The sequence below is a fragment of the Centrocercus urophasianus genome, unplaced genomic scaffold (genome assembly GCF_019232065.1).
Source record: "Centrocercus urophasianus isolate 14NV4802_14NV808 unplaced genomic scaffold, USGS_Curo_1.0 seq_36, whole genome shotgun sequence".
In the NCBI taxonomy this organism is placed as follows: domain Eukaryota; kingdom Metazoa; phylum Chordata; class Aves; order Galliformes; family Phasianidae; genus Centrocercus; species Centrocercus urophasianus.
Window position 1 is genome coordinate 912,259 of NW_024884933.1, and position 24,761 is coordinate 937,019.

At 50.4% G+C, this 24,761-nt stretch overlaps 1 protein-coding gene across 3 annotated transcripts in view; it reads left to right on the plus strand.

Moving 5' to 3' along the window:
- The window catches only part of EPHB2 (EPH receptor B2), a 102,821-nt gene that overhangs the window by 41,859 nt on the left and 36,201 nt on the right, over positions 1-24,761 (plus strand). For all 3 annotated transcript variants that reach the window (XM_042831507.1, XM_042831508.1, XM_042831509.1), the window contains exons 4-5: positions 22,588-22,743; positions 23,657-23,992. In XM_042831507.1, coding sequence (XP_042687441.1) covers positions 22,588-22,743; positions 23,657-23,992 — 492 coding nt within the window. The remainder of the gene's footprint in view (positions 1-22,587; positions 22,744-23,656; positions 23,993-24,761) is intronic.

Genomic DNA, 24,761 nt, shown 5'->3' on the forward strand with positions numbered 1-24,761 from the left:
AGGAAGAAGGGATGGGTATCTGAGGTTCAGTGTTGGAAGAAGGGATGGGTATCTGAGGCTCGATGCTGGAAGAAGGGAGGAGTTTCTCAGCTCCAATGTTGGTAGAGAAGGAGTGGGTATCTCAGGTCCAGCAAAACCTCTGGGAGCCATCCCTAGGGTTCTCAGAGAGACGAGGTGGAGTTGTGCAGTGCACTCATCTCCCTTAGGTTGTGGCTTCCCTCTGCTCTTGCATGCATCATGCCTTTGCTTCTCAGTGATGCAGAAGTGAGGTCCCATTGGACACCTCCATGCGCACAGGCTGTGCCAAGGCCTGGAGCCCTGTAGTAACACAGGGATTTTCATAGAGCTCACATCTGTGCAGATGAGAAAATTTCCCCTGACTTATTTTTGCACATGAAGCAGCATTTTGGATCAAACACTGCATTCCTCTTCTTGCTACACCCATGTGAGCTGGGAATAACTGCGCTGACTCCTCAGGAGAGCCGAATCTCTTCCTGCTTTTCCTCACTTGCTCTCATAGGCCTCCTATTTTTATTTTTCTGAGAAAACTGGTAAACATTAATAGGAATTGGAATAAATAGCTGGGATTCTGGCCCAGGCTTCTCACTCGCTATTAAATATGATAAATGGAAGGTGCTTTAACCGGTAGTTTTTAGCTTGAATGGAGGAGCTGAGAGATCTGGGGGGGCCAAGAGGCCTTTCCTATGGGTTCAGAAGTATGGAGAACCTTTGTGGGGAAAGCAGCAGATATTCTTTGTTGTCTGTAACATAGGGAAGGCTGGGGAAAAAATGCTGGTGTTGAGCATAGTGTTTTTTGTTTGAAAATTGGGCCAAAACCATGGGATTATTTTTAACTTTTAATTTTGGGAAATACCCTCAGACGTTCTCTCTGCACAGAGAGCCACTTATTTAAAGTTGGTGATGTCAGATGAACGCTCTGTAAGAGAACTGTTATTTTACTTTGGCTGCACAAGGTAGAAAACGTACAGAAAATTTAATCTAGAAGCCATGATTAGCTTAATTAGCTCCAGGGAAACTCTTTATTGTTCCCCATATGCCTTAGCAACATAGTATATCACTGGAAAGTATGCATAAAAGCCCCCATAAAGGTTAGGAAATGGAATCAAAGTGTTTCATAGCTAACACGATTGCTGTGTTTATGTAGACCAAACTTCAAACGACGTGAAATTAGTGTTGGCCAAGCGAAATGCACATTTCTGCATGCTGTGCTGTTGGAAGGAGACCTGGGATTTGGTGACGCTGAGCAGCAGTGCTGTGTCCTTGTGTGAGTGGGAGCTGTGATTGAAGCACCATCGGGACAGAGCGGCGTGAAGGACGTGGTGCAAACAAGGAGAAGGGCTGTGAGTGCAGCACAGTGCGTCTGAGCCGGCCCCGCATCGCCGTTGTGTCTTGACATTTGGGGAACCGGTGTCTAAGAATGGAAAGGAGGAAAATAAGAGCTTGAAGGGTGTTAAAAAGAGAGCAGACAGGAAGGGAGGGATGTGGGATCTGGCCACCAGGTGCTGCGAGGCGGGACTGCAGAGCGGTGCCATATGCTTTGGGTGAGCTGTGAGTGCCTTGGGAGTGCATTTGCCAGCAGAAGAGGCCCTGAGCCAGCACCTCAGACCTCAGCACTGGGAATCTTCAACACAAGTCCTTCCCCAGGTATACAGCAGCCCCAGTGCCCGCCTGGTCCTCAAAGACAGAGCTGTTCCTTTGTGTGGTGGGTTAAAATGACACTAGCATCATCCTGTGGTCCTTGGAGGCAGCCTGGGATTGTGGATTTGGGACAGTTTACCTCCAGTTTACCTTGAAGTAAATGTGCGTTAGCTTTGCTCCCAATAGCAGAACTGGAGACTTTGCAAAAACCCAATTCTCGTGGTTCCATCTGGCCAAAGGAGCTTTGACTGTTGCAGCCTTTGCAGAACAGAGAGCAGCTCTGAAGCTTTGTGTGCATCCCTGTGGCACCACACCGTGTTGCAATACAAAGCCACATGCCGCTGTGGTGCAGCGTAGCTATTGTTTAGATATTAGGAAAAAAACATCTCAGAAAGAGTGGTTGGAGCAGAAAGATGCGTTGGAGCAGACCGCCCAGGGGGGTGGAGGAATCACCATCCCTGGAGGTATCCAAGAACCACGGAGATGAGGCACTGAGGGACGTGGTCAGTGGGCATGGTGGGGGTGGGTCGGGGGGTGTTGTCACGAGAGAAAAGGTTGTTTTGCACTTTGAGACTCTGGTCACATTCGGAGATGGTGGAAATCCTGTGGTCAAGAAGACAGTTGTTAAGTCTGAAACCAAAGATAGCAATTTCTGCTCCAAACACAGCGATCCCAGGAGTACCGTGGTTGTTACACCTGCAGCTGTGACAGGAGGCAGGAGTAGTGAACAGTGTGTTGACACAGGATAAAAGCTCCATTCATCTCAAACTATCAAAATGCACAAACCCTCGAGATGGTTGAGAATTAAAGTGCAGCCCATAAACTGGAGGAACATGGGTGCTTTTCTCCGAATGGCAGTTCTCCCTGTCTGGATGGCTTTTGAAGAGATGGTGGTGACTTCTGAAGCGGCTGCAGCAGCAGATAATATTTGTCAAACAGCAAACAGCACACTCCATTAAATGCACGATATCTGCCTTTTTATGGCATCAGCTCTCCAGGAGGTTTTCTGCAGAGATGTGGAAGTGGTCTGTGCAGCATCACAGGCATGTTTGCTTTCAGACAGCAGCCAGTGGTTTCCATCACGCTGTTCCACCTTTCTCCCTGTCCTTCATGAGAGAACACAGCGTCTGCACCACCCTGGGCTGTGCAGTGTGCGTGGATTCTGGCTTGAACCACTCGAGTGTGGATCACCGAGGGACAGGCTGGGCATAAGGCATTGTTTGGTGTCACATCCTTAACCGGGGGTCTCAGTGGGCTTCATGCTGATCTGTCTTGAGGCATTTCGGTGTCGATTCACTCTTTTTGTGAGCGCTGCCACTCTTCCCCTTTTCCATATCCCTCATGCACCAGTGACAATTTTCCAGACACGTATTGCTCTAACCATGATAAAGAGCATTGCTCTGGCAAATTACCTGCCCATTTGTTCTAGTGCTTAAGTGTGCTGTCTTACAGATGGCTCAGGAGCCTACAGCGCAGTGCTTGGTTTGCAGGGAGGTGTGACGAGGGAGGAGGCGATGCCTCAGGCTGCAGAGCCAGCGAGGTGCTGGAGCTGCTCTTGTATACCAGCCAGCACCCGGAGGATCCCCAGAGCTGAAGGCATAAATGCACAGGAAGGGTTTGAATTTGCAGACCTTTCCTGGTAACACACTGCAGAGCGAGACAAATTAATTCTGACCCTCTTGGTGTATGTGTGCAACCCTACTTAATAAATCAGGAACGGTAAAAGTGGGGAAAAGAGGATTAGTTGAAACATTTGGGGAATGACTCACACCCAGATAGGCTTCTCGTTCACCGTTACCTGCTGTGTACCCCAATTACGGACTAAAAAATGCCTCAATTCACCGCTGCATTGCCTTTGCAGAGCTACCTGCAGTCCACAGCGCGCCTCATGGCATGCAGTGCCTCTCCACCCTTCCTCTCTATGGAGGAGCCTGTAATTTTCAGTCACCTTCACAAGTACAGTGGTTATGCCATTACCATCACTTACGTCAGCTCCATCATTGATCCGTGCTATAATGTCGGTGTTTTACTTCCAATTTACACCCTGGGAGTGGACCTGTGGCACCGACTGAAGAATACGAGAGGTGGTAGCCGTTGGTAGGAAAAACGTCTGCAGACTTTCTCAAATATGATCTTCCAGCTGCTGCTAAGCAAATCCTAGCCTGAGGACCTGCAAAAGGTCTGTGGCACTGCAGAGGGCAGGGCAGCCCTGTTCACCTCTGTTTATTTCTTACACCGGTTGCTCTGATTTCTAAAAGAGGATTAGGAGGCTAGAAGAGGAACTCTATCATGCTACTGCTTAATCATGTTGTCACCGTGAGTATGGTTAATTTGCAAATAGAATGACAAACTTAAGTGCATGTATCTTCAGGATACCCTATAATTAGAACTGGTCTTTTTCTTGCTTTTGGAAAGGTTTTTTGCTGTCTGGCTCAGATGGAACCGATCCCAGTTTGTTTTTGTTTCTTTTGAATCAGAGCGCTGTTGCTCTTTCCAGGATTTCCCAGGCAGAAATACGTGCATGGGGACCACGTGTGGCACTTCGTCTGGGATCCATCAAGCCCTCTGTGCATGCACTTCACGCATGATCCGTGTGCGCTCAAAGGCTTTGATGATATTTGGGTGTATCTGATGCTACACCCCTGAGCAGGGGCCTCAGCAGGGGTTTGCCCATATGCAAAGCTTGACTTTCTGAAGCTCCTGGCTGCAAGGGCAGCTCCAGAACCTTGCTGGCTCTGCAGCCTGAGGCATCGCCTCCTCCCTCGTCACACCTCCGTGCAAACCAAGCACTGCGCTGTAGGCTCCTGAGCCATAGAGAGGGATAGAGGGATAGCTGTCCCCATGTCTGTCTCTGCAAAGCTGCTTTCCCTCCTAGAATTGTTCCTCTTCTCTTGATCAGCTTCGTGAAATTCCTACCAGCATGTTAATGATTGGACTTGATGATCTTAGAGGTCTTTTCCAATTTCAGTGATTCTATGGGTCTGTTGCTCTAGCAGCTTGGCTCGTCACGTGGGAAGAACGATGCCTGGGAAAGCAACCAGTCACTGGTGGGGTTTGAAGATTAACAACTGCAAGTGCCGGATTCTTCGCCTAGGATGGTGCAACCTCTGTGTACAGGCTGGGGGACGAGAGACTGGAGAGCAGCCCCCAGGAAGGGATGTGGGGGCTTTGCAGGTTGCATGTGAGCCAGCAGTGTGCCCTGGGCTGAGGTATGTCGGGTTGTAGAGTCCAGAGCAGAGCAGGTGGAGGAGAGGCAGCCTGCAGCCCCTCATGGCCCACAGCTCCTCACAGGGAGTGGATGGGCAGTGCTGAGCTCTCTGGTGACAGCCATGGAGCCCAAGGGAATGGCACGGAGCTGTGTAGGGCAGGGCGGCAGCGGGGCTTAGGGGAAGGCCCAGCACTGGGGCCGTGCCAGCAGGACACGTCTGACCCGCAGCCCAGCCGCGTGCGCACACACTTGTGGGGGAGCGAGATGGGGTTTCCATGGAAACCAGAGCCATGGTTTGCTGCACACCGTGCTGGAAGGCCAAAAGCAAACGTGTGGTGGGGGGAGGAGGCAGAGTGTTGCGGGCAGTGGGCCCTGCCTTGGCACCCTCACCCCAGGTGCTGGGGGCAGAGTCCCTGAGCTAGCACACCAGCCCTGCAGCTTGCTAACAAGGAGGATTAGTTAACCTGGGGGCACCTCCAGTCAGCCGCAGGCTCCCAACGTGGGCACATGCAGCTCAGCTTGCTGCAAAGCACCGGAGTTGTTGTTGTGGGGATACATCATCCTGCTGCGTGGTGCTTGGTGGCATTGCTGCCCACGTCTGTGCTGTCACACAGCGCGTTGCAGCCCGCGGGCCTGGTTGTGGCTGCAGCAGTGCTGGGTGCTGGAGCTGCTAGCAGACTGGGAATGTCTTTTGTCAAAGCTTGAGATGCCTCCAACCTCCTTTAATTAAAGACAATTACTGCTTTCAGCCCCTCTTCACAGCTCGGCTGGGTTGTTTGCAAACACACAGCTGCGGGAGTCTTTGTGCCCCTCTCAGAGTCCCGCTTCCCTGGAGACGCACAGAGGTTTCGTTATTGCCAGCCTTGCTGCTGGCGAGCAGCAGAAGGGAAGGAGGCTCCCAGGCAGCTGAGTGATACTGAGGTGCACATGGGAAGCTCTGCAGGGCAGCCCACAGCAATGCTGCCCATCCATGTCCAGCCTTCCAAGCACTGTGCGGTGCTGGCATTCGCAGCAAGAAGGGCTTCTGTCATAGGAGTGAGGAGAAACAAAGGAAGAGTGGATGACAATGGAGAGGTTTGGGCTGCAGCAAAGGCATCTCTCATCTCTTGCAGATAGGGCTGAGCGGACAGTGTGAGCTCTCTGTGTGTCCTTTTAAGTAGTGCTCTGCTAAGTTAGCCGTGACTTTGCATCCTGGTCTAAAGAGGCTGCTTTGCCTCACTGCAGGAGCTGCACCAGGCAGGCCAAATCTGCACTTTCTTGCCTGAACTGTGCTCAGAGAAAGCCTCCTGCAACCAATAACCCCTCTTTCTGTGCTTGAATAACTCTGAGGCAGCCAAGTGAGGGCTGGCGCGAGAACAAGCAGCATCCACTGCAATCCTCTGGGATGCTGTTTCCAAAAATACGAGCCTGAGCACAGTGGCTGTGCATGAAGCTGCCTCGTAGCCCCGGCTCTCCTATGGATCTTGCATTGTTCTGCAGGGAAGCATCCGACCCCAGATGCTGCGGCCAAGGGCATGGCTTCTCTGTTTTCAGGTGCTAATGGTCTCCTCCGGGAGGAATCGGAGCAGGAGTTCCGAGCAGGCAGGGCACTGCATGCCTTTGAAGCGTTTGGTTGTTAAATCCATTGCTAGGGCCTGAATGGTAAGTGCTCAGTATTCAGGCTCAGGGGAGCTAAGATCCTTTTTGAGCTACTAACAGTCTGACACTGCTCTGTCTTCTCAAATTCATTTTGCAGCTCCGATTCCCTGGTGAACACTAATCACTGGGCTGAGCACGAAGGGAAACGTTTGCTACAAATGGGAAGCCCAGAAGCCGTTTCTCCTTAAACAGGCTCTCCGTGGACATCTTTGATCTGTTTTGGGGTGGCTTCTGATTCAAGGGAAGACTCCTGAAGGCCAGCAGGAAAAATGGCAGTGAAGAGTTAGAGCAGCTTCCTAGAACAGGTTTATTGCGCATACAGATGCCGTGCTCAGTAGGAGATGCACAGGGCCAGACACCCATTGCATGCAAGGCCGGGGCTTCAGAGCCAATCTGAAGTTGCTTACGCTCCTGTGGCTGCAGCATTGATGTCTGTGGGATGCTGGACACAATCCGTGATCCTTAGTGCAGACCTTCCTGCTGCTCGTGGTTGACCATGGTTGTTCTTAGCCCATAAACTGTGGCTCAGCAGAGTAAGGTCTGGTAGTTCTGTGCAGACCAAACACATCCAAGAGGTTTCTGCCAGAGAGTTTCCCATGCACGCTGTGTGTTCAGATCTTTCCAGAAGCATCATGGTGTTTTATCAGTTTGCAGACATCTCTACTGTTCAGACAGCAAGGGAAGCAAGGCATGGATGGAGTGCTGCTTCCTCCTGTCTTCTGGCACGCTGTTCATATTCTCAGTGCCCGTTCTGTCTTGTGGCTGTAAGTTATGCAATTTAATGATGTGCCGTGTTAAAAAATACATCCTTTGTTTTATGCATGAGGCTTTTTTTTTAATATATTTTTGACACTGTATTCTTACGCTGTAAAAAATGGAAAGCAATCTTTTCCCATTCGTGCCTGCTATGTTACGGATGGCTTTATATGCCTCCCTGAGTTGTCTCTTTACAAACAGAAGGTCCTCATCTGGTAGACTCAGCATATGGAAGCTGCTCTGGATCCCTAATCAGTTTTATCATCTTCCTCACGACCTTGGGTAAGGGTGACCACCACTGCAAACACTGTTCAAAATGTGGCTCCGTGCAACGGCTTAATAGCATTCTTGTTTTGGATTGGATTCCTTTCTTAATAATTCCTTACATTTTCTCTCTTTTTTTTTTTTTATTTTGTGATGGATGGGCTTTGAAGTGATGTTTTCAGAGAATTATCTCTAGTGCTGCCGAGATCTCCTCCCTGCATGTTAATAGCTAATTTAGTGCCCATCATTGTGTTTGTATAATTAGGGCTCTTTTTCCCCAAGTGCATTAGTTTCCTTTTGTCACCACTGAATTTCATTTGTCATATTATCTCCTGCCCACTCTTTGAGAGTGGCTTTAGCTCTAGTAAACCTGGCTGATGTGGAGAGGTCAGGAGACAGCACAGCCTCACTCTCTGCCCAGTTGGGTGACTCCTTATTCCAGCACCCCAAAGAGCAACGTCCTCAGCATCTGTGCTGCTGTCCTGTGCTGTGAGGTGTGTGTGCCAATGGAGGTGTTACTCGTGCATTATGCACTGGCTGCTGGGTTTGAACTCCGGATGCTGCTAGGGAATGCATCATGTTGCTGGGATTTTTTCGGCTGGATGCTGATTTTTTGCAGTTTGTGAGGCACTGGCACTGCTGCCCAGGGAAGCTGTAGATGCCCCATCCGTGGAGGTGCTCAAGGCCAGGTTGGATGGGCAGCTTGATCTGGTGCCTGATTTAGTGGTTGGCAACCCTGCCTGCAGCAGGGGGCTTGCAGATGGATGATCTTTGATGATCCATGGATGATCCAGGCCAAGCCATTCTATGATTCTATGCAGCTGGGACTAACAGGGCTGCTCAGCTCTTGGCTGGATCTGGGCACAAGAGAGTTCAGTGAGGTGGAGGGAGTGGAGTGAATTCTAATCAAAGCTACAGCTCTGTGCAGGACAGTTAGAGGATCCAGGAGCCCAGACTCCACTGATGATGCCAGATTATATGAGAAGGGACAGCAGCTACAAGCTTGGACTTCAGGAAAAAGCAGTTTCCATTCACTACCCAGCACCATCCACCCAAGACCTCGCTGCACACAGCCACAGGTACCTTGCTTCACATTTGAGCATTGCCCTTTGGTGAGCAGGAGAGGCCAAAGAAGTCCCTGATAACCCCCAAAATCCTGTCCTGTGACATATAGCGTGCCAGGATTGCGGAGCCAGCTGCAAGCTGCTGCCCATGACAGCTGGTTTTACTCTCCATGGCTCAAGAGGGATATGAGGAATAGACCTGTAGAGTGCTGCAGAGAAATACAAACGTGGTCCTGAGAGCCCTGAAAAATACCCTTCCATGAGAGGCTGAATGAGCTCAATATGTTTAGCTTCTCAAAAAGAAGATTAAGAGGTGAGATGATTACCGAAAGGAAATACCAGACTCTAAAGAGCTTTTTAATCTAGCGGAGAAAGGCATCACAAGAACCAGGAGGGTTAAACTGAAGCTAGACAAATTAAAAAATTAGGCATGTGTTTCTGAGTGATTAACCACTAGAGCAAGCTAATGAGAAAAGAGGGACTTCTCCATGTTCTGGAGTATGTCAGACAAGATGGTTCATTTTCTGGGCACTTGGCCTTCTCTGAAGAGCTGGATGGAAGTCAGGAACTCCGCTGAGCGCGGCTTGTGATCCCAGGAGCCTCGCAAGTCATGGAGGGGTCCATTGGCCCAGGGGTAGAGCCTGCAAGAGCCAGGAGTCTCCTTTGGACATTTCATCTGCTGCGATTTGCCCTGAGCCAAGTCTGCAGCACCCACCAAGAGCGCGTAACCTTGCGCACCCGAGCTCGCAGCGAGCCTCCAGCCCACGGCTCATTGAGGTTGATGTGCTTTCATTAACCAGATTAGCTGCTTTAATCTGCTGAAAGTGAGAGGCGGTGCTGCTCAAGAAGGCCACGGAGGGGCTCTTTCTGCTGAGAGGTGAGGGCAAGCTGTGGGGCTGCATGGAGGCAGCTGGGAGCCAGCTGGCTGCACAGGGACTGCTTCCCAGCACCCTTGGCTGCCCTTCCTACATGCCCTTTGTAGGGACAGATTTCTCCCCTCTCCTCCCACCTGTTCTCCAGCCCTTTCCTTTGTATGGATGGAAGAGTGAGCGAGGGATTAAGCTGTTCCTGTGCTGTCCCCTGATCGATCTCCCCATTGCAGAGGCACGTGACCACGCATACACACTTCGCCTGAACGTGTTTGCATACACACACATCCACCCTTCGTTGTTTTGAGGGGTTTTTTTTTTGCACTGAACAAAGCAATGTGGCAGCAAATGAATTTGCAGCCCTGAAAAAGAGGCTGTGGGAACGAGCCTGGCCTCCTGGCCCTCACCAGCAGTGCAATGACCCTTTGGTGCTGCTGGGAGACATCCAGCGTCTGTCCCTGACCCCATAGCTCTGCGGTCTGCCAGGCAGTGTGACTGCTGCTCTCCAGCCCTGCTTAAAACAGGTCAAGTTGGAGGGATCCCTCCATTGCTGGGTTGATTATTTCCATCCTCCTTCCACCACGTGGGATGGGGAGCAGATTGCTTGAGGACACCAGGATGCAAAGTTGGGATGCAGAAGCCAAAATCCCAGCCCTGAGCTCTTCCAGCCACTCCACCTGCCGTTCCCACTCTGCATTTTATTTCTTGGTGCTCTGTAGCTTTTTGCCCAAGGAGAAAAGGATCATGCAAATTATTTGCCCCAAGGGATCTGTGGGAGCTGTTTAAGCCAGCAAATGCTGCCTTCTCCCCAGCTGTGCCATGCAACTCAGTATGCTCATGAATTTCCCCTCCCCTAAGTGCAGGAAGGGGCTGACAGATGTTAACACACAATCAGGGTCTCAGGAGAGAGGAATTAAAGCCACACTGGACCCTTGGAAGACACACATTAGTGTCAGAAATATCTAATCAATCAGCTCAGAGCCTCCTGGGGTCAGAAGCCTCTTTGAAACTCAAACGGGGAATGGCTCCTAATGGGTTTTATTTTGATTGCTATAAATTGATTAGCGCTAAGATAAACAAGTTTTGTTTCCTTCTGAAAGCTCTAAATACGCTCTCGGGGAGGAGAGGCGGTGGAGTCTGATTGCTTCCCATTAGGACATCTTCCCTTCGCTCCTGCCCCACCACCAGTTTGCACCAGGCATTCTTTTTTTTCTGCAGAGGTGATGGATGCATCGTGCAAAGAGGCTTTGGCAGAGCTGGAGGAGGATGCAGGTTAGAAGAGAAAGTGTGAGCATCCTCTCTGCTTTTCGAGGGTGAGATGTGAGACGCAGCTTGGCCCTGGAGGGAAAGCATGCATGCTTGTGTGTTGGAAGTGTCACTGTGTTCGGAGCTTGGAGGTTGGGTTCCTGTGTGGTTTTTGAGCTGTTTCAGCGTGGCAGCTGTGATGCAATTGGGAAACACTTTGTGTGGATGAGTGCTCTGCTATCAAGGAGCTTTCCCTGCAGGGTAGAGGAGGCTGCCCGCAATTGCACTCAGCTGGGAAAGGATGTTGGTGCTGGATTTTACAGGATCTGGGTGCATCCAGCCCCCATGCATGGTGTTGGTGACTGGTGTCGTGCTGCTGAATGGGAGCAGCCCAAGAGGCAACGTTGGGCTCCAGTGTTCTCCTTAAAGCCTGTCTGTGCTGCCTGCATCTGTGTCTGCTCCCTTGCAGCCTCTGTCTTCACCCTGTAGCCCCCCTGTTATCCCTGCTGCAGTCTGTGGTCCTTGTAATCCAATGTGTGCTTGCTGGAAATTCCTCTGTGCTCCCTCCAGCTTTATGTGCTCCCTACTGCTCATATAGGCTTCCTACATCTTCTGTAGGTTCCTTACACCCTTCCTTCCATACGTTCCATCTATGCTCCCTACAAACCATTGTGTGCTCCCTGCAAACCCACGTGTGCTGCATGCTGCTCGATGAGTGCTTCCTACAGCCTGCACGTGTGCTCTCTGCAGCCTTTTTTTCTCCCCGCAGTCTGGTTGTGCTACCTACAGCCTGTCTGTATTCCCTACAGCCTGTTTGTGCTCCTTACAGCCTGTGTGTGCTTCCTACAGCCCCAGTGTTGCTCCCCACCAGTCCATTAGCATTCCCTGAAGCCTCTGTGTTCACCTTACAATGCTCCTGTGCTCCCTTCTGCCCTGCATGTGTACTCTCTACAGCCCCAAGGTATTCCTTATACCCTGTGTTTTCTCTTTGCAACATTCTTGTGCTACTTACAGACTCAGTTTTGCTGCCTATCCTATTGCATGTGCTCTCTGCTGCCCTGTGTTTTCTCCTTACGTCCCATGCGTATCCCCTGCAGTCTGCTCCGTTACACCCCTTTGTCTGCTCCCTACACCCACATCCAGACCCTGCATGCTCCTTACATCCATGAGTGTTCTCCATAGACCTGTGTATGCTTGCTTCTGTGCACCTTGCAGCCCTACGTGCGTTCCCTGCACTCCCATATGTGCTCCTTGGGGAACAGCTCTTTGCTCTTATCCCTCTTATGCTGATGGAAATTCACAGCAAGCAGCTCCATTTATGGACTTGGCTTTGTTCATATGCCTTCAGTCGTGTGTCTGTCCCAACCAGAGGCACACTGCTGAGATGAGGACAGTGCTGTCCCTCTTGTAGTGCCTTTGCACTGTGGTGGCACAGGGGACAGTGTCATGCAGCTGCGCAGTGAAGCCCAGGAGATAACACAGTTCATATTTCTGTGCTGAACAGGGAGCTGACATTAATGAACAGCTAATTAACAACGCAGGGCTTGATGGTTGCAGTGTCAGCGTCCCTAATTAGTCTCACACTAATCTGCTTTAATTAACTGTCCCTGTCGCAGTTTTAATTTAATTTTCAGCTCTAGACCAGAGATAGCAGTCCTGTGACTGGTTTCCAGTACCACAGCACTGTCTGTAGTGGGACAGACTGGCAGGGCAGCGATGGTGGCCCAGCACAGGCACAGGGGAGATGCACATCAGTAGCTGCCCCATGCTCTTCCATATGCTGCTTTGCCTGCATCTCCCTTGTTTTATGGCATAATGAGCTAATGAGTAATTGGTGCAGCCATGGTGTGGGCCATGAGGCTGTTGTACCATTCACTGCACAGAGGTGTCTCTAACCAGAGATGCACAGCATTGTGTGAGATCTCCACAAGACATGCATGTTAGCAGGGGCAGCTGGAGGACAGCCCCCCTGGGACCAGCTCAGCTGGCACTGCTCCTTCCTTGGCCAATAGGTTTAGAGCACAAGTATTTCCCATGTGGACCCAATAATAACTCAATTCCCTGGCACCAGTTCCAAGCCGTGGCTTGCACCCTGCTAGAATGAAGGGCACAGGTGTGTCAGGATGGGATGTTTGGGGTTTTACACTCCATTAGTGAAGACTGCACCAGGAACCGGCTGGGAAGTACTGCAACCTGGCTCTGCTTTCCCATCTCTTGCTCCTCCTTCACCAGGCAGGTCAGAAGCCTTTTCAAATTCATCATCTTAGGGGCCATGCTCATCTGTGAAGAGTTGAAGCTTGGCAGCATCCTCGAGAACTGTGCACTCCTGAGCTTTGGATTAATGGGGCTCTGCCATCTGTCCTGTTTGCAAGCCTGCCTGGAATTGCTCCAGATGCCTTGAGCCTTGAAGAAAAACCTTCTCTGACCACATCCCCTTCCTATCTAGGCAAGCGTGGATGCTTTTCTGTTTGTCCAGCGTGGCACTCAGTACCAAGGATGCATTTGGGAGTACAGTCACCCTCACCAGCAAATGAGTGAATGCCTGTGCTCCCACTCTGCAAAGTAACCAGTAATCCAAGCTCCCTGTGAATGAAATCCCACCATACAAAGAGCATATTTCACAGGAACTTGGTACCATCTCTTCCATTGAATGCCCCTGCCAGTGGTGCCGTCATCTTTATAAAGTCAGCATCAAGCTAAGTATCTCTTACCCATAAAAATCATGTGCTACCATATTATTGGTTTGTCTGGTCTCCCGAAACAGTCCCTCTGTGGCTGGTTTAATAAACTTCAGCACTTGCATCACAGAGTTTTCCTTGGCTGAGTGCTAAAGCTCTTGGGTACTGTTATCTAATGCTGGCTGGCGCTGGGAGCTGATGGCGGATATTCTTCCTACTTTCAGGACGAATGGAAAATTGTAAGGAATTGGCAGTTGTGCAGTGATCCTTCTCTCTGCACACGCAGTGGTTTCATTATATACCTCCCTCCTTTCTGTGTCAGAACGGAGAATTTCTTTCCCAGCTCCCTCTGGTTGAGAAGGAAAAGTGGTGGAGAAAAGCTTTCAAGTGTGGAAGGTGCATTTTGGTGGATACGGATAAAAGCATATAAGGGAAGTAGGAGCTGTTGAAAATTGCCTCCTCCTGACTGTGTTTTCTCCCCAGACTCAGGAGGCTTGGCCTCAGGTTGCCGTACAACACTCCTCCTGATGCATACAGGCAGGTCATTATTTGGGGCTGTTTTTCCTACATCAGAGCATCCATACAGAGAAAGTTACCAGCAAAATAGGAATCAGGAGACCATGGGTTCAACCTCTCCTTTCTACTCATTGGTGTTGATCCCTTGTACCCATCAGTACTGCACAGAACTCCTGCCCGACCGATGCACTGAGCGTAGAGACAATGCCAGCAGCAGAAACCCTCATTAAAGCCGAGCCATTTGGTTTCTGCTTCACCTCCCCATTGCTGTTCCTATCTGTGACCCAAAGCACCCAGCAGTTTGATATTTTTTTTTTTTATACTTATTTTTCAGCTTTTGCACCAAGTGTGCCAAAAATCCAAAATCCAAAAATTGCGTTCTGCGTCTCCAAGCCACTGCCATGGCTTGTTTGGAATGTGAAGATTTTCTCCTTGTTTTCCCTTCAGAAAGTCCTGTTTATTGAAGTTAGCTTCAAAGAGGGAAGAAATAATTCTCCTCTGTGACAGTTTCCTATCCTACTTTCTGGTTGTAATAAGAATTTTGTCTCCTCCTGGGTTTGCTGTGAAAGGAGATTTCTGGGAGAAAACCTGATAAAAATTCTCAATTCCGCACAATTCAGTTTGGAGTGAAGCAGGATAATAGAGTAGTTGCTTCCCTCAGCAGTAATAGTCTATGGAGATGAGACGGAGAGTCGAATTGCTTTGGTTCATTTTGGGTTTTTTTATTCCCTGGGCATTCCTCTAGGAAGGCAGGAAGGGGATGGGGAAATATTTGGGAGAGGATATCATTTTGGGGAGGAATCTCTGAATCCTCCAAGTGGTGCAGTTGTGCGTTGGCTTCCAAATCTGCTCTGGCAGAGCAGAAGCAGTGATTTGGTGATCTCGGAGGTCTCTTCCACACTTAACAATTCTGCAGTTCTGTGAGTGGGTTGGACATCTGTTGGATGGTTGGACTGGTTGATCTTGGAGGTCTTTCACAGCTTTCATGATTCTGTCATTCTGTGATGTGTTAGTGGGCATGGAGGGGATGAGTTGATAGTTGGACAGGGTGAACTTGGAGGTCTTCTCCAGCCTTAATGATTCCATGACACGGGTTAGTGGGCATGGTGGGGATGGGTTGGTGGTTGGACTTAGATCATCTTGTGACAATCTTCCCAATTGTCACAATACTGTGACTGGTTTTTGCAAAACATCTGTCACATGCAGGGAAAGAGCTCTCCTAGCAGCTTCTTTTTTCCCCTTGCTGATCTCTCGTGTGCTGATCAGCAATAGCCTACGTGCACACAGCTGCCTGTTACTGCAGAAGCCAGTGTGCTCCCATGCCCTGCCTGTCCTCTGCACGTGGGGAAAAGCTGGCACGTGGTTGTGTGCTGCAGATGCCGTGGTGACGCACAGAGAGGGGAGAGCTTGGGGGCTGGGGGGGTGAGGAGGGGGCGCTCGAGAAGCTTTAATGCTGCTGTTTCCAAACATTCCAGCACTCCACTCAGCACGTTTTTTTTTTAAATCACCTCTCCCCATCGTGAATCTTCCCGATTAGAACACTTCATGTGTTTTATTTCATCTGCAGGACTCAGATAGCAAGCTGACTGCTCCTAAATAATGCTTTGGACAGACAGACAGACTGTATAAACACGAACGGACACAGTGATAGACACTAGAGTTCCATTTATACCCTCTCTCATGACTCACTGTCTCCCTGGCTTTCCAAGCACTCCTCTTCCCTTCTCCAGCCCTGTCTCAGTGCTGATACAGCCCATGTAGGGGAGGCTGTGTGTAAATCCTCCTCTCCTTGCAGCAGGGCTTTCAGCTGAGCCACAGCTTTTCTGCAGATCGGGTGACTTGAGGCACAGTGAGTTTGCTTTTTTTGCAGTTCCCTTTGCAGACTCAAAACCTGCAGGTTCAAAGCTTGTTACACCAGAGAAAGGGCAAGCTTGACCACCAGCCTCATTGCTGTTTGGGACCGTTGGTTGTGCAGGTCTACATGGGGTGTGTTTCTCAAGCATCTGGTGAGTTCTGTCCCCATGGTGTCCCCTTCTGTCTGTGTGCAAGGTGAGCCCTGTGACACACTGCCGTTCTGCAGTGGGTCGTTGCCAGATGCATCTACTACAGCTCAGGTCACTGGGGAAGCCTTGAAGGCACACAGGGGCCAAAAATGTGCCTGTTTGGATATGTGTGAATCAGAGCTGGCAGGGACAGCTGGACGTTGCAAGGGAGCTGAGGTTCTGTGGTCTGTGAGGTGACAGCACCTGGGGACTCTGCTTTGGAGAAGGGCTCTGCCATTTGAGTTAGCAGGCTGTCGCTTTAAGAAAAGTGAAAACCCGAGTTTGCTCCCTGAGTTGTGCCTACAAATGACTGTTTGACCTCTGTGCTCTTGTTAGAAGTGGCTCTTTTTGCCTCCAGGCCAGCAGCGTGTCTGCGTAATCCCATTCGCTGTGCATGCATCCCTGCAGCCAGGAAACGGTGGTCCATTGAGCAGGGGGCAGGAGGAGCATTCAGGGGCTTGGAATAGGAAAGTGTGGGTGGCAATGGGCTGCTGCATTGACAGGAGGGCATGTCAGCTCCTGGGGAGAAGCACAGCGCTCCAGGTGGGTCTCAAAGTGTCAGAGCGCTGCATCATTTCGGCTCAGGCTGACAGTGCGCCCACACTGCAGGGTTGGTGCTTCATAAATACACAAGCAGCCTATAAAGTGTTTTGGAAAGCAGAGGTGGATGCTGTGCTGCTGCCCTGGGCGCTCTGACCTCCCTTCCCTGCTTGCTGCAGGCTGGAAAGTTAACTGTGGACCTACACCCTCAGTGATTTCAACCACCATAACTAAGCCTTGTTAATCAGCCCTTATGCCAGCTCCACTCAGCACCGACTGCTGACAAAGAACAATGTTGTCATCTGGAAAGCGGTGCTGGCACTTAACCAGCTGGCTGGGCTGGAAGCCTGTCTAAACTGGGTGCTAAGCTGCGTTAAAACAGAACGATGAAACGTGCCTGCTCTGAGCTTTCCTGCCCAGCTCCACCTGGAAAAGCTTCTTGTGTCCCTCTGGGCTCTGCAGGGTGGGAGGGCACTGCCAGGGTCCAGGCAGATCAATGGGGAAACGGTGCCATCAGAACTCCTGTGTGGTTTTGAATTGGGGAGGGGATGCCCCTCGGAGCCCCTGGTTTGGGGACTCCTGACCCTAAAGCTGCTCCTCCTGGCTCAGCTCTCCATGGGCACAGTGCGTGGAAGGTCCACTTGAAGGGCTCTCATCCAGGAAAAGCTCCCTTTTTGCTTTCATGTTTCCTTTAGGATTAAAGCCATTCTCCTTGGGCTCTAAACATGGAATGTTTGTCAAGTTTACGAGCACTTTTAGAGAGGCTTTTAGAGAGTGCATCCTCTACCTTCTTTTATAGGGCTGAGATAAGATTATCTTTGTTTTAACACCAATTAAAGCAGGAAGGGTTTATGGGATTAGGGGTTTTCCATCAGTGCAACTTTGATGTCACCACTTGCTTGCTCAGTTTGCTTCTTCCTTGTGTTAAAAGGCTGGGAGCCGTTCCCGTAATGGTTAACATACCACCCTCCGGAGGCAGAGCTCTCCCAGGCAGAAGCTTTGGGAAACATTTAAACAAGACCAAACAAAGTAACAGAATGTGAAAGTCCTAAATTCTTCTGGAGACCACTCGGAGGAAACGGGCTGACTGCCTGAACAACCGGCCTGTCAGTGCAAAGCACAGCAGTGTTTACAGCTCGTGAGATAGGACGTGCTTTCTGCTTTCTGGAAAGCGTATTTTTCAATACTAAGATAAAATAAATGGCTGTAATGTAAGGAGTCTAAAGCTGAAGCTAAACAACCCTACAGTTTTGCAGGCAGTGGCTGGAGCGTGTGTCGGTCCATACTCTGCACTGCGTGAAAACATGAGGGTGAATGAGGAGAACATGACATTCGGTACATCTGCTCGCACGTAACTGCTCAGAAACAACGTTGTGGTTTGGCACCTTGTCTGGCTTTGGCTGGCATCACTCCATACAGATCACCCCGTGACTCCCAGGGCAATGCTGTTTTCCAGCACCTCAATCTCTGGGTTCTTAGATGCATGACAGGCTGCTGAGATAAGGTTTGGGGGTTAAAACTGCTCACTATGGGGCAGCACGCTACATTACCCACTGTGCTGGGGATGGGAGCTCTCCTATTTGGATTCATATCCAAATGCCTCTTGAAAGTCCACCAGGTTGGACCCTGATGGACTTTCAAGAGGCATTTGGATATGAATCCGAATGGTTTGAGTTGGAAGGGACCCTTAAAGGCCATCTGGTCCAACTCCCCTGCGGTGAACAGGGATGCCCACAGCTCCTTCGGTGCTCAGAGCAATAAAATGCTTGAACTTCTGGTTAGCCCTCAAGTGATCAGGCAGTTGGATTGATATCTTTGTAGGTCTCTTCCACCTGAACTGTTGTAATTACTCCGCTGGAGTACCATTCAGGAGAGCACTGCTGACTGCTGTTCTTCAGGCATCTGCAGGAGCAAAGAGATCCAAAGTGCTTCTGACCTGTGAACTCAGCTTAATGTCGGCTTCGTGCAGGAAAACTTGCTTCTGGAAGTGCACTGTGAATGTCTTTGGAACTGGCAGCTGCCCTTGGTGAACGTACAGCTCCTGAAAGGTTTGGGGCTCAAGCTTGCCCTTTGGATCAAATCATAGAATTGCTTAACTTGGAGGAGACCTTGAAGAGCATGCATTCCAATCCCTGCTGTGGGTTGGTGCCCCCACCACTCATGCTGCTCAGAGCCCCATCCATAGCCTTGGGCACCTTGAGGGATGAGGCACTGACAACTCTGGGCAGCAGTGCCAGGGCCTCACTGCCCTTTAAGTAGAGAAGATTATCTGCTCTAGCAGCCTTGGTTGTCTGCTCTAGCAGCCTTGCCATCCATAATCTGAAGCTACTGGGAATATTCTGTTCCCCTGGGCTCAGGCAGGGATGGAGAGCTTTCCATTTCTCTTTAAGAGCCCCCCTGACAGGTCAGGGATGCTGAACCATGAGCAGCAGGTAAGAAATTCCAAGCATTTCTCACTGACAGCTAAATTCCCATCACAACTGATGGATGTGCCTCCCAGAGCAGGGGGGCTTGCAGGTGTGCGTGCCCACAGGTGTGGTGGTCTAGCCAGATGCTTGAACTCCTCACAGTGCTTGCAGGGAGATGACCTTGTGAACTCCACTGCAGGGATTTACTGGCAAGCTCCTGGCATGAAGGCTGTGAGATACAAGGGTTTGGCACTGGGACAGAGCTGCAGGGGTTTGGATGAAGGTGCTCCCTCCCTGAGGTCATCCTGGGGAGTGTGCTGGTGCCCTTGCAGGAGAGCAGGGAGATAGAAGTGCCCAGGCTCTGCAGGATAACCAGCAACAGTGGTGTCCAAAAGCCTGAACTCCTTGGCCATCCCTTCTCTTGCTCTTTGGAGCTTGTTTTAGGGTATCCTGGCTGAAAGGCTGGGGGCATTTTTTTCCCTTGCAGGGCCTTCCAGTGGTGCTTCCCAAAGAGGGTATCGCTCTACCCTGCCTTGGACTCTCTTTACCTTTGTGACATCCCAGCCCTAAGGTCCCAATGCACCCCCATGCCGATGTAGTAGTGCCTCTGCACCAACCCACAGAGCTGGTGCATCCACTTGCAGGCTGTGCACACTCAGTACCATCCCAGTACATCTGATGTGGCCTCAGGGCTGTCATGAAGTGTCTGCAAAGAGGGATTAGAAACTAGAGGTGTTGAGTTGATTCACGTTCCTCTTAAACCAAGCAGCCAGTGGCGAGCTGCAAGTATGCAGAGTGCAATGGGGAAGTCCATGCTGGAAACACTTCTAAGGTAGTTGTGTCTGGAGGTGCTCTGGGCACCTTGTCCCTGGGCTGGAACAAGGATGAGGTGACTTGGGGAGTGATGCTGGGGATTAGTATTGCAGGATGTGTTTCAGAGCCTTGGCATCTTCTCCAGGGAGGCAGGAGCAGCAGTGCTGTGTGCTGGACAAAATGATGTGGTCCATTCTGATACCTTTCTAGGAGCTGTTAGCAATGGGAAGATGCTTTTCCAGACCTGTGCTGTCAGCTTCTCTTCCTGTCTTATGGAGAATGAGTGGGTTTATCAGGAACATTTGCATTGTGCATTCTTACTTTATTGACAACTCTTTAATTCGCATCGCAGAGGTCGGCTGAGCTCTGCATTCCTCTTCAGTTAATCTCATTTAACCCCGTTTTCCCTCCTGCATTTCTGTTCTCTTGCTCTCCAAACGCTGTCACTGTCGTTGGCAGTGACAGCACCTGGCAATGGGATTAATTGCTTATCTCAAGTATGAGGTAACACTGTGGGCTGCTAATTACATTTATCAGGAGGGAAACTGGAGGAATTGCCCAGGGGAAGGCTGTCCCACGAAGGATGAGCGTTGAGAGCTGGTCCTACAGGTCCAGGATCCTGTCTTTTCAGAGCTAGCAGCCAACTCTGCTGCCAAGTGCAGGAGTTATTTTTGTCTGTTTTGGAAGAAGGAGGCACGGTTCATGAAAGGAATAAGAGGTAAAACTCCAAACTGGTTGGACAAAGTCATAAATACCCCACAGCCACTGCGAGCAGCAGACTCGAAGTGCTGGTGGAGGGGACTCTCTTTTCATGCCCTGTCCTTTAGGGCTGACTCTCCTGTTTTTCCCAATTGCCCTCATGCTGGTTGACCCAAAAGCACCACGCAGGAGAAAGGAGATGGCAGAGACCCAACAGCTCGGGACTGTGGAGTCATCCTGGCCTCCACCCCACAACGAGATGGGAGGCAGCTGGAAGATAAGGCTGGGGATGTAAGACTCAGAGCCTTGCTTGAGTGGAGCAGGGCTGCCGGGAGATAATGGTGGACAAAGAGAGCTGAGGAAGGGTGTTCCTCAGAACCAACAGCATGGATTTGAAGTGCTGCCATTCAGTGATCTGCTGTCTCTTGATGTGACTTTGGAACGCTGCAGAGGAGTCACACCAAAATGTTCTCATTTTGCAGGGTTATTTATTGCCTTATCTGTATGGGGATGAAGAAAGTTGCCAAAAATGCTGGTCATGTTTTAAGGGCATGTGAAAAGAGTTCTAGCAGCCCAGCTTGGTCAGAGTGGAGTAATTATGTATGTTGCTTGTATTGCATGTCAGTATTGGTATTAGTACAGGAACCCTGCTGTCATTTTGGGTGCAGAGCCACCTTCATCTCTCTGTAACAGAGATACTCACAACACCTTTCCCAGCAGTGTAACACCCTCTGAGATGGGTTAATACTGAGAGACACTGGGAACAGGATCAGAAAAGGAGTCAAAAGCCTTAGAGGATGGGGGACCATGGGGATGAAAAGATTCATGAACATGAGACGGGGGAGAAGCCGGCTTTTCAGCAGATTTCCAGCAGATCCTTTGACTTCAGGAGTCCAAAGGGACTCCTGAAGCATGCAGGGTAGGGTATTTTTCTGTTTTCTTGTTGGAAACCCAAGATAATGTTGAAGGTAAGGGTTGAAAACAGAGAACATTCTCTGTTGTTTGTCTGTGTTTGTTTTTAAATTAAAAATAAGCACTTCTAATAGCTCTTGCTTACAGCAATCCTGGGAACCTGGACGACCTGATCTAGTGGTTGGCAACCCTTCCCATGTCGAGGGATCATCTTTAAGGTCCTCCCTCCAACCTAAGCCATTCTATGGTTCTACGATACGATCCACTCCTGACCATATGTTTTTCCTGGGCTGTTTTTTTGTTCTGCCTCATTCCTGAAAGCCTTGATGGTGAGCTGAAGTAGAAGTTTGTTGAACTCAGTGCAGAAACCACCTGCCACCCCCCAGGCTCTTCATGCTGCACGAGAGATCAACAGTGGCGAAAGTCACAACGGAGTGTAGTCACCGAGAGCCGTGCTGATAAATGGTTATAGCCAAGCTGTTGCATTGGCACTGGTGACCCACTGGGTTGGAAAGGGCCTTCTAGTGCTGTAGGCTTTGCAACAATATTTTTAGCCTTATGCACCATATCTGTTAATGCTGTGTTTCAAGTTGTGGTCCAGCCTTCACCACCCATCTGCTGCAAGGCAGCACGTGAGCCACTCTGGCACCCATCATGCCTGGCTGAACATGCATTTTTTGAGTGGCTGTTGCTAACGATGTGGCTTCATCTGTGAGTGTCTAGACCCCAGCAAACTGCTGCTTGCGTGTGATGGCATGATTAGCAATGGCATAAACGAGAGGAAACTCATGGAGACTCTTACATGAATGTGGGATTCTTATGAAGAGTCAGCATTGCTTTGTGCAGGTCAGTTCCACCTCCAGCAGGAGGGAAGATCTCCACCCTAAAAGGTTTTACTAGAAAATAAGCAGCCCAGCTCATGCCATCCTCTTTGAGAGACTTTGGTATGATTTGGTGCAGCCACTCCAAACTTCTTGCATGATAGCAGGTAAAAATCCCCCTTGCTGTCCTAAGACTTGGTCAGTGGACCTTGTTTTTGCATTTGTGGTTGGGAATGCAACAGGGGAGACCTACATAGAGACCCCATCTCAGCCTGCCTTTTCAGGGTCTTCATACCAGCTGCTGTTTCTCCACTCTGTTCATTTCAACTTGTCGGGTTTTGGCTTTGGATGCTGCAACGCCCCGAAGAGCATTTTCCAGCAGCACTGCCAAGCTCTGGGCATCCTCACCAGCCCTCCTTCCTCACAACTCACCATTGCTCTTGGTTCTTTTCCAGGCTGCCCATCAGGGACCTTCAAGGCCAGCCAAGGAGATGAAGGATGCGTCCATTGTCCAATTAACAGCCGGACGACTTCGGAAGGGGCCACGAACTGCGTGTGCCGGAACGGATATTATCGGGCAGATGCTGACCCTGTCGACATGCCCTGCACCAGTATGTGGGCTCCAGGCAACTGGGGAGGGGAGGCACAGAGCTGGGGAAGGAGGCGTGCATCAGCCAAAGCATTTAGGGTGACTCAGTGCTCTAAGCCGTGGGATGACTTCACTCTGGGGCTGCTCCTGAATGCTAAGTCTTGGCTGTAGGCGCTCAGGAGTTTAGGGCAAGGGCAAGGAATCAGAAAAAATACCAAAAATGTCAGGTGAATTTTGTCGTGGGTACTGTGTGGTCAGTTTAGCAGGGATGGGCCTGAGTTAAGAAGGTAAGTTTGGTTCCCACTCCTGCTTTTGGCTGTTCAGCTTCCTGCACACATCCCTGTGACACCAAGAGAGTCACAGAATCATGGAATGGCTTGGCTCGGATGGAACCATAAAGCCATCTAGTTCCCTTGCCAAGAGCTGGTTGCCCCCCACCACACTGGGCTGCTCAGGGCCCCATCCAACCTGGCCTTGGGCACCTCCAGGAATTGGGCACCCACAGCTCCCTGGGCAGTTTGGACTCCATAATTAGCAGCCTATTCTTCCTAATATCTAATCTAAATCTCCCCTCATTTAGTTTAAAACCACTCCCCTGTGACCTTTCGCTATCAGACTGTATAAAATATTGTCTCCCTCCTGTTAATGAGCTCCTTTAAGGGCTAGAATGGCACAGTGAGGTCTCCCAGGAGTCTTCTCCAGCCTTAACAAGCCAAGCTCCCTTAACCCTTCTTCATAGGAAAGGTGCTGCAACCCTCTGAGCTTCTTTGTTGTTGAACCCCACTCCTTTCACATAGACCCACATCTCAAGGTTGTCAAGATCCAGCAAGAGAAGAAGCTGGGCTCAACACAGGACAAGTCCTTGCTGGGGATGGGTTCCCATAGCATAGAGCAGAGCCCTTGTTCTTACACTTTTCTCTCTATTCCCATCATAGCCATCCCATCTGCCCCCCAGTCCGTGATCTCCAGCGTGAACGAAACCTCCCTGATGCTGGAGTGGACCCCACCACGAGACTCAGGGGGCCGGGAGGATCTGGTGTACAACATCATCTGCAAGAGCTGCGGGTCGGGCCGGGGGGCGTGCACACGCTGTGGGGACAACGTGCAGTTTGCCCCACGCCAGCTGGGTCTGACAGAGCCTCGCATCTACATCAGCGACCTGCTGGCCCACACGCAGTACACCTTCGAAATCCAGGCTGTGAATGGCGTCACCGACCAAAGCCCCTTCTCCCCGCAGTTTGCATCAGTGAATATCACCACCAACCAGGCTGGTAAGAGACCCTTTCTCCTGTCAGACCCCCGTGGGAAGGGGAGGTGGGGGTTTGGGGACTGAACGCACGTGCTGGATGAAGCTCTGTGGTATGAGCAGGGCCTGAAGGGGAGGCGGAGTGGGGTGAGATGTGGTGTGATGTCTCTTGCTCTGTGGTAAGCAGATGCAGTGGCCTGGCAATTCCTGGACAAAACATAGAATCATATAATGGTTGACTTGGAAACGATCTTAAAGGGCCCCCAACTCCAGTCATTACCAATGGCCTTGAGCACCTCCAGGGATGGGGCGCCTTCAGCTCTCTGGATGGGTTCTGAGTACCAAGAATTTCCTCCTAACATCTAACCTAAATCTCCTCTCTTTTAGTTTAAAACCATTCCCCCTTGTCCTATCACTATCTGCCCATGTAAAAAGTCAGTTTTGCTCCTATGTATAAACTCAACCAGAGGGAATCCCTTGAATATGAAAAATATCCCCTATTTCTGTGTGCCCCAAGACAGAGCTGCCATGCCAGCCACTGCAGCAGTCTAGCTCGTGTCACTATCCTCTGGTGTCTCAGCATTTCCCTCTGGCATTGGACCCATAATCATTTCTTTGGTGCCAGCAGGCACACACGCTGTAGGTGCCTTTAATCCTCATTGCTGGCAGCGTTGCAGACACAGCAGCAGCTCACACTGCTGCTGGCAGCCCCTGTTGGTGCTCCTGGTTCCTGAGGAGAGAAGGTAATATCGGCTCAAGTGTTTTGACACAAGCTGTCATCTCTGCTCCAACTG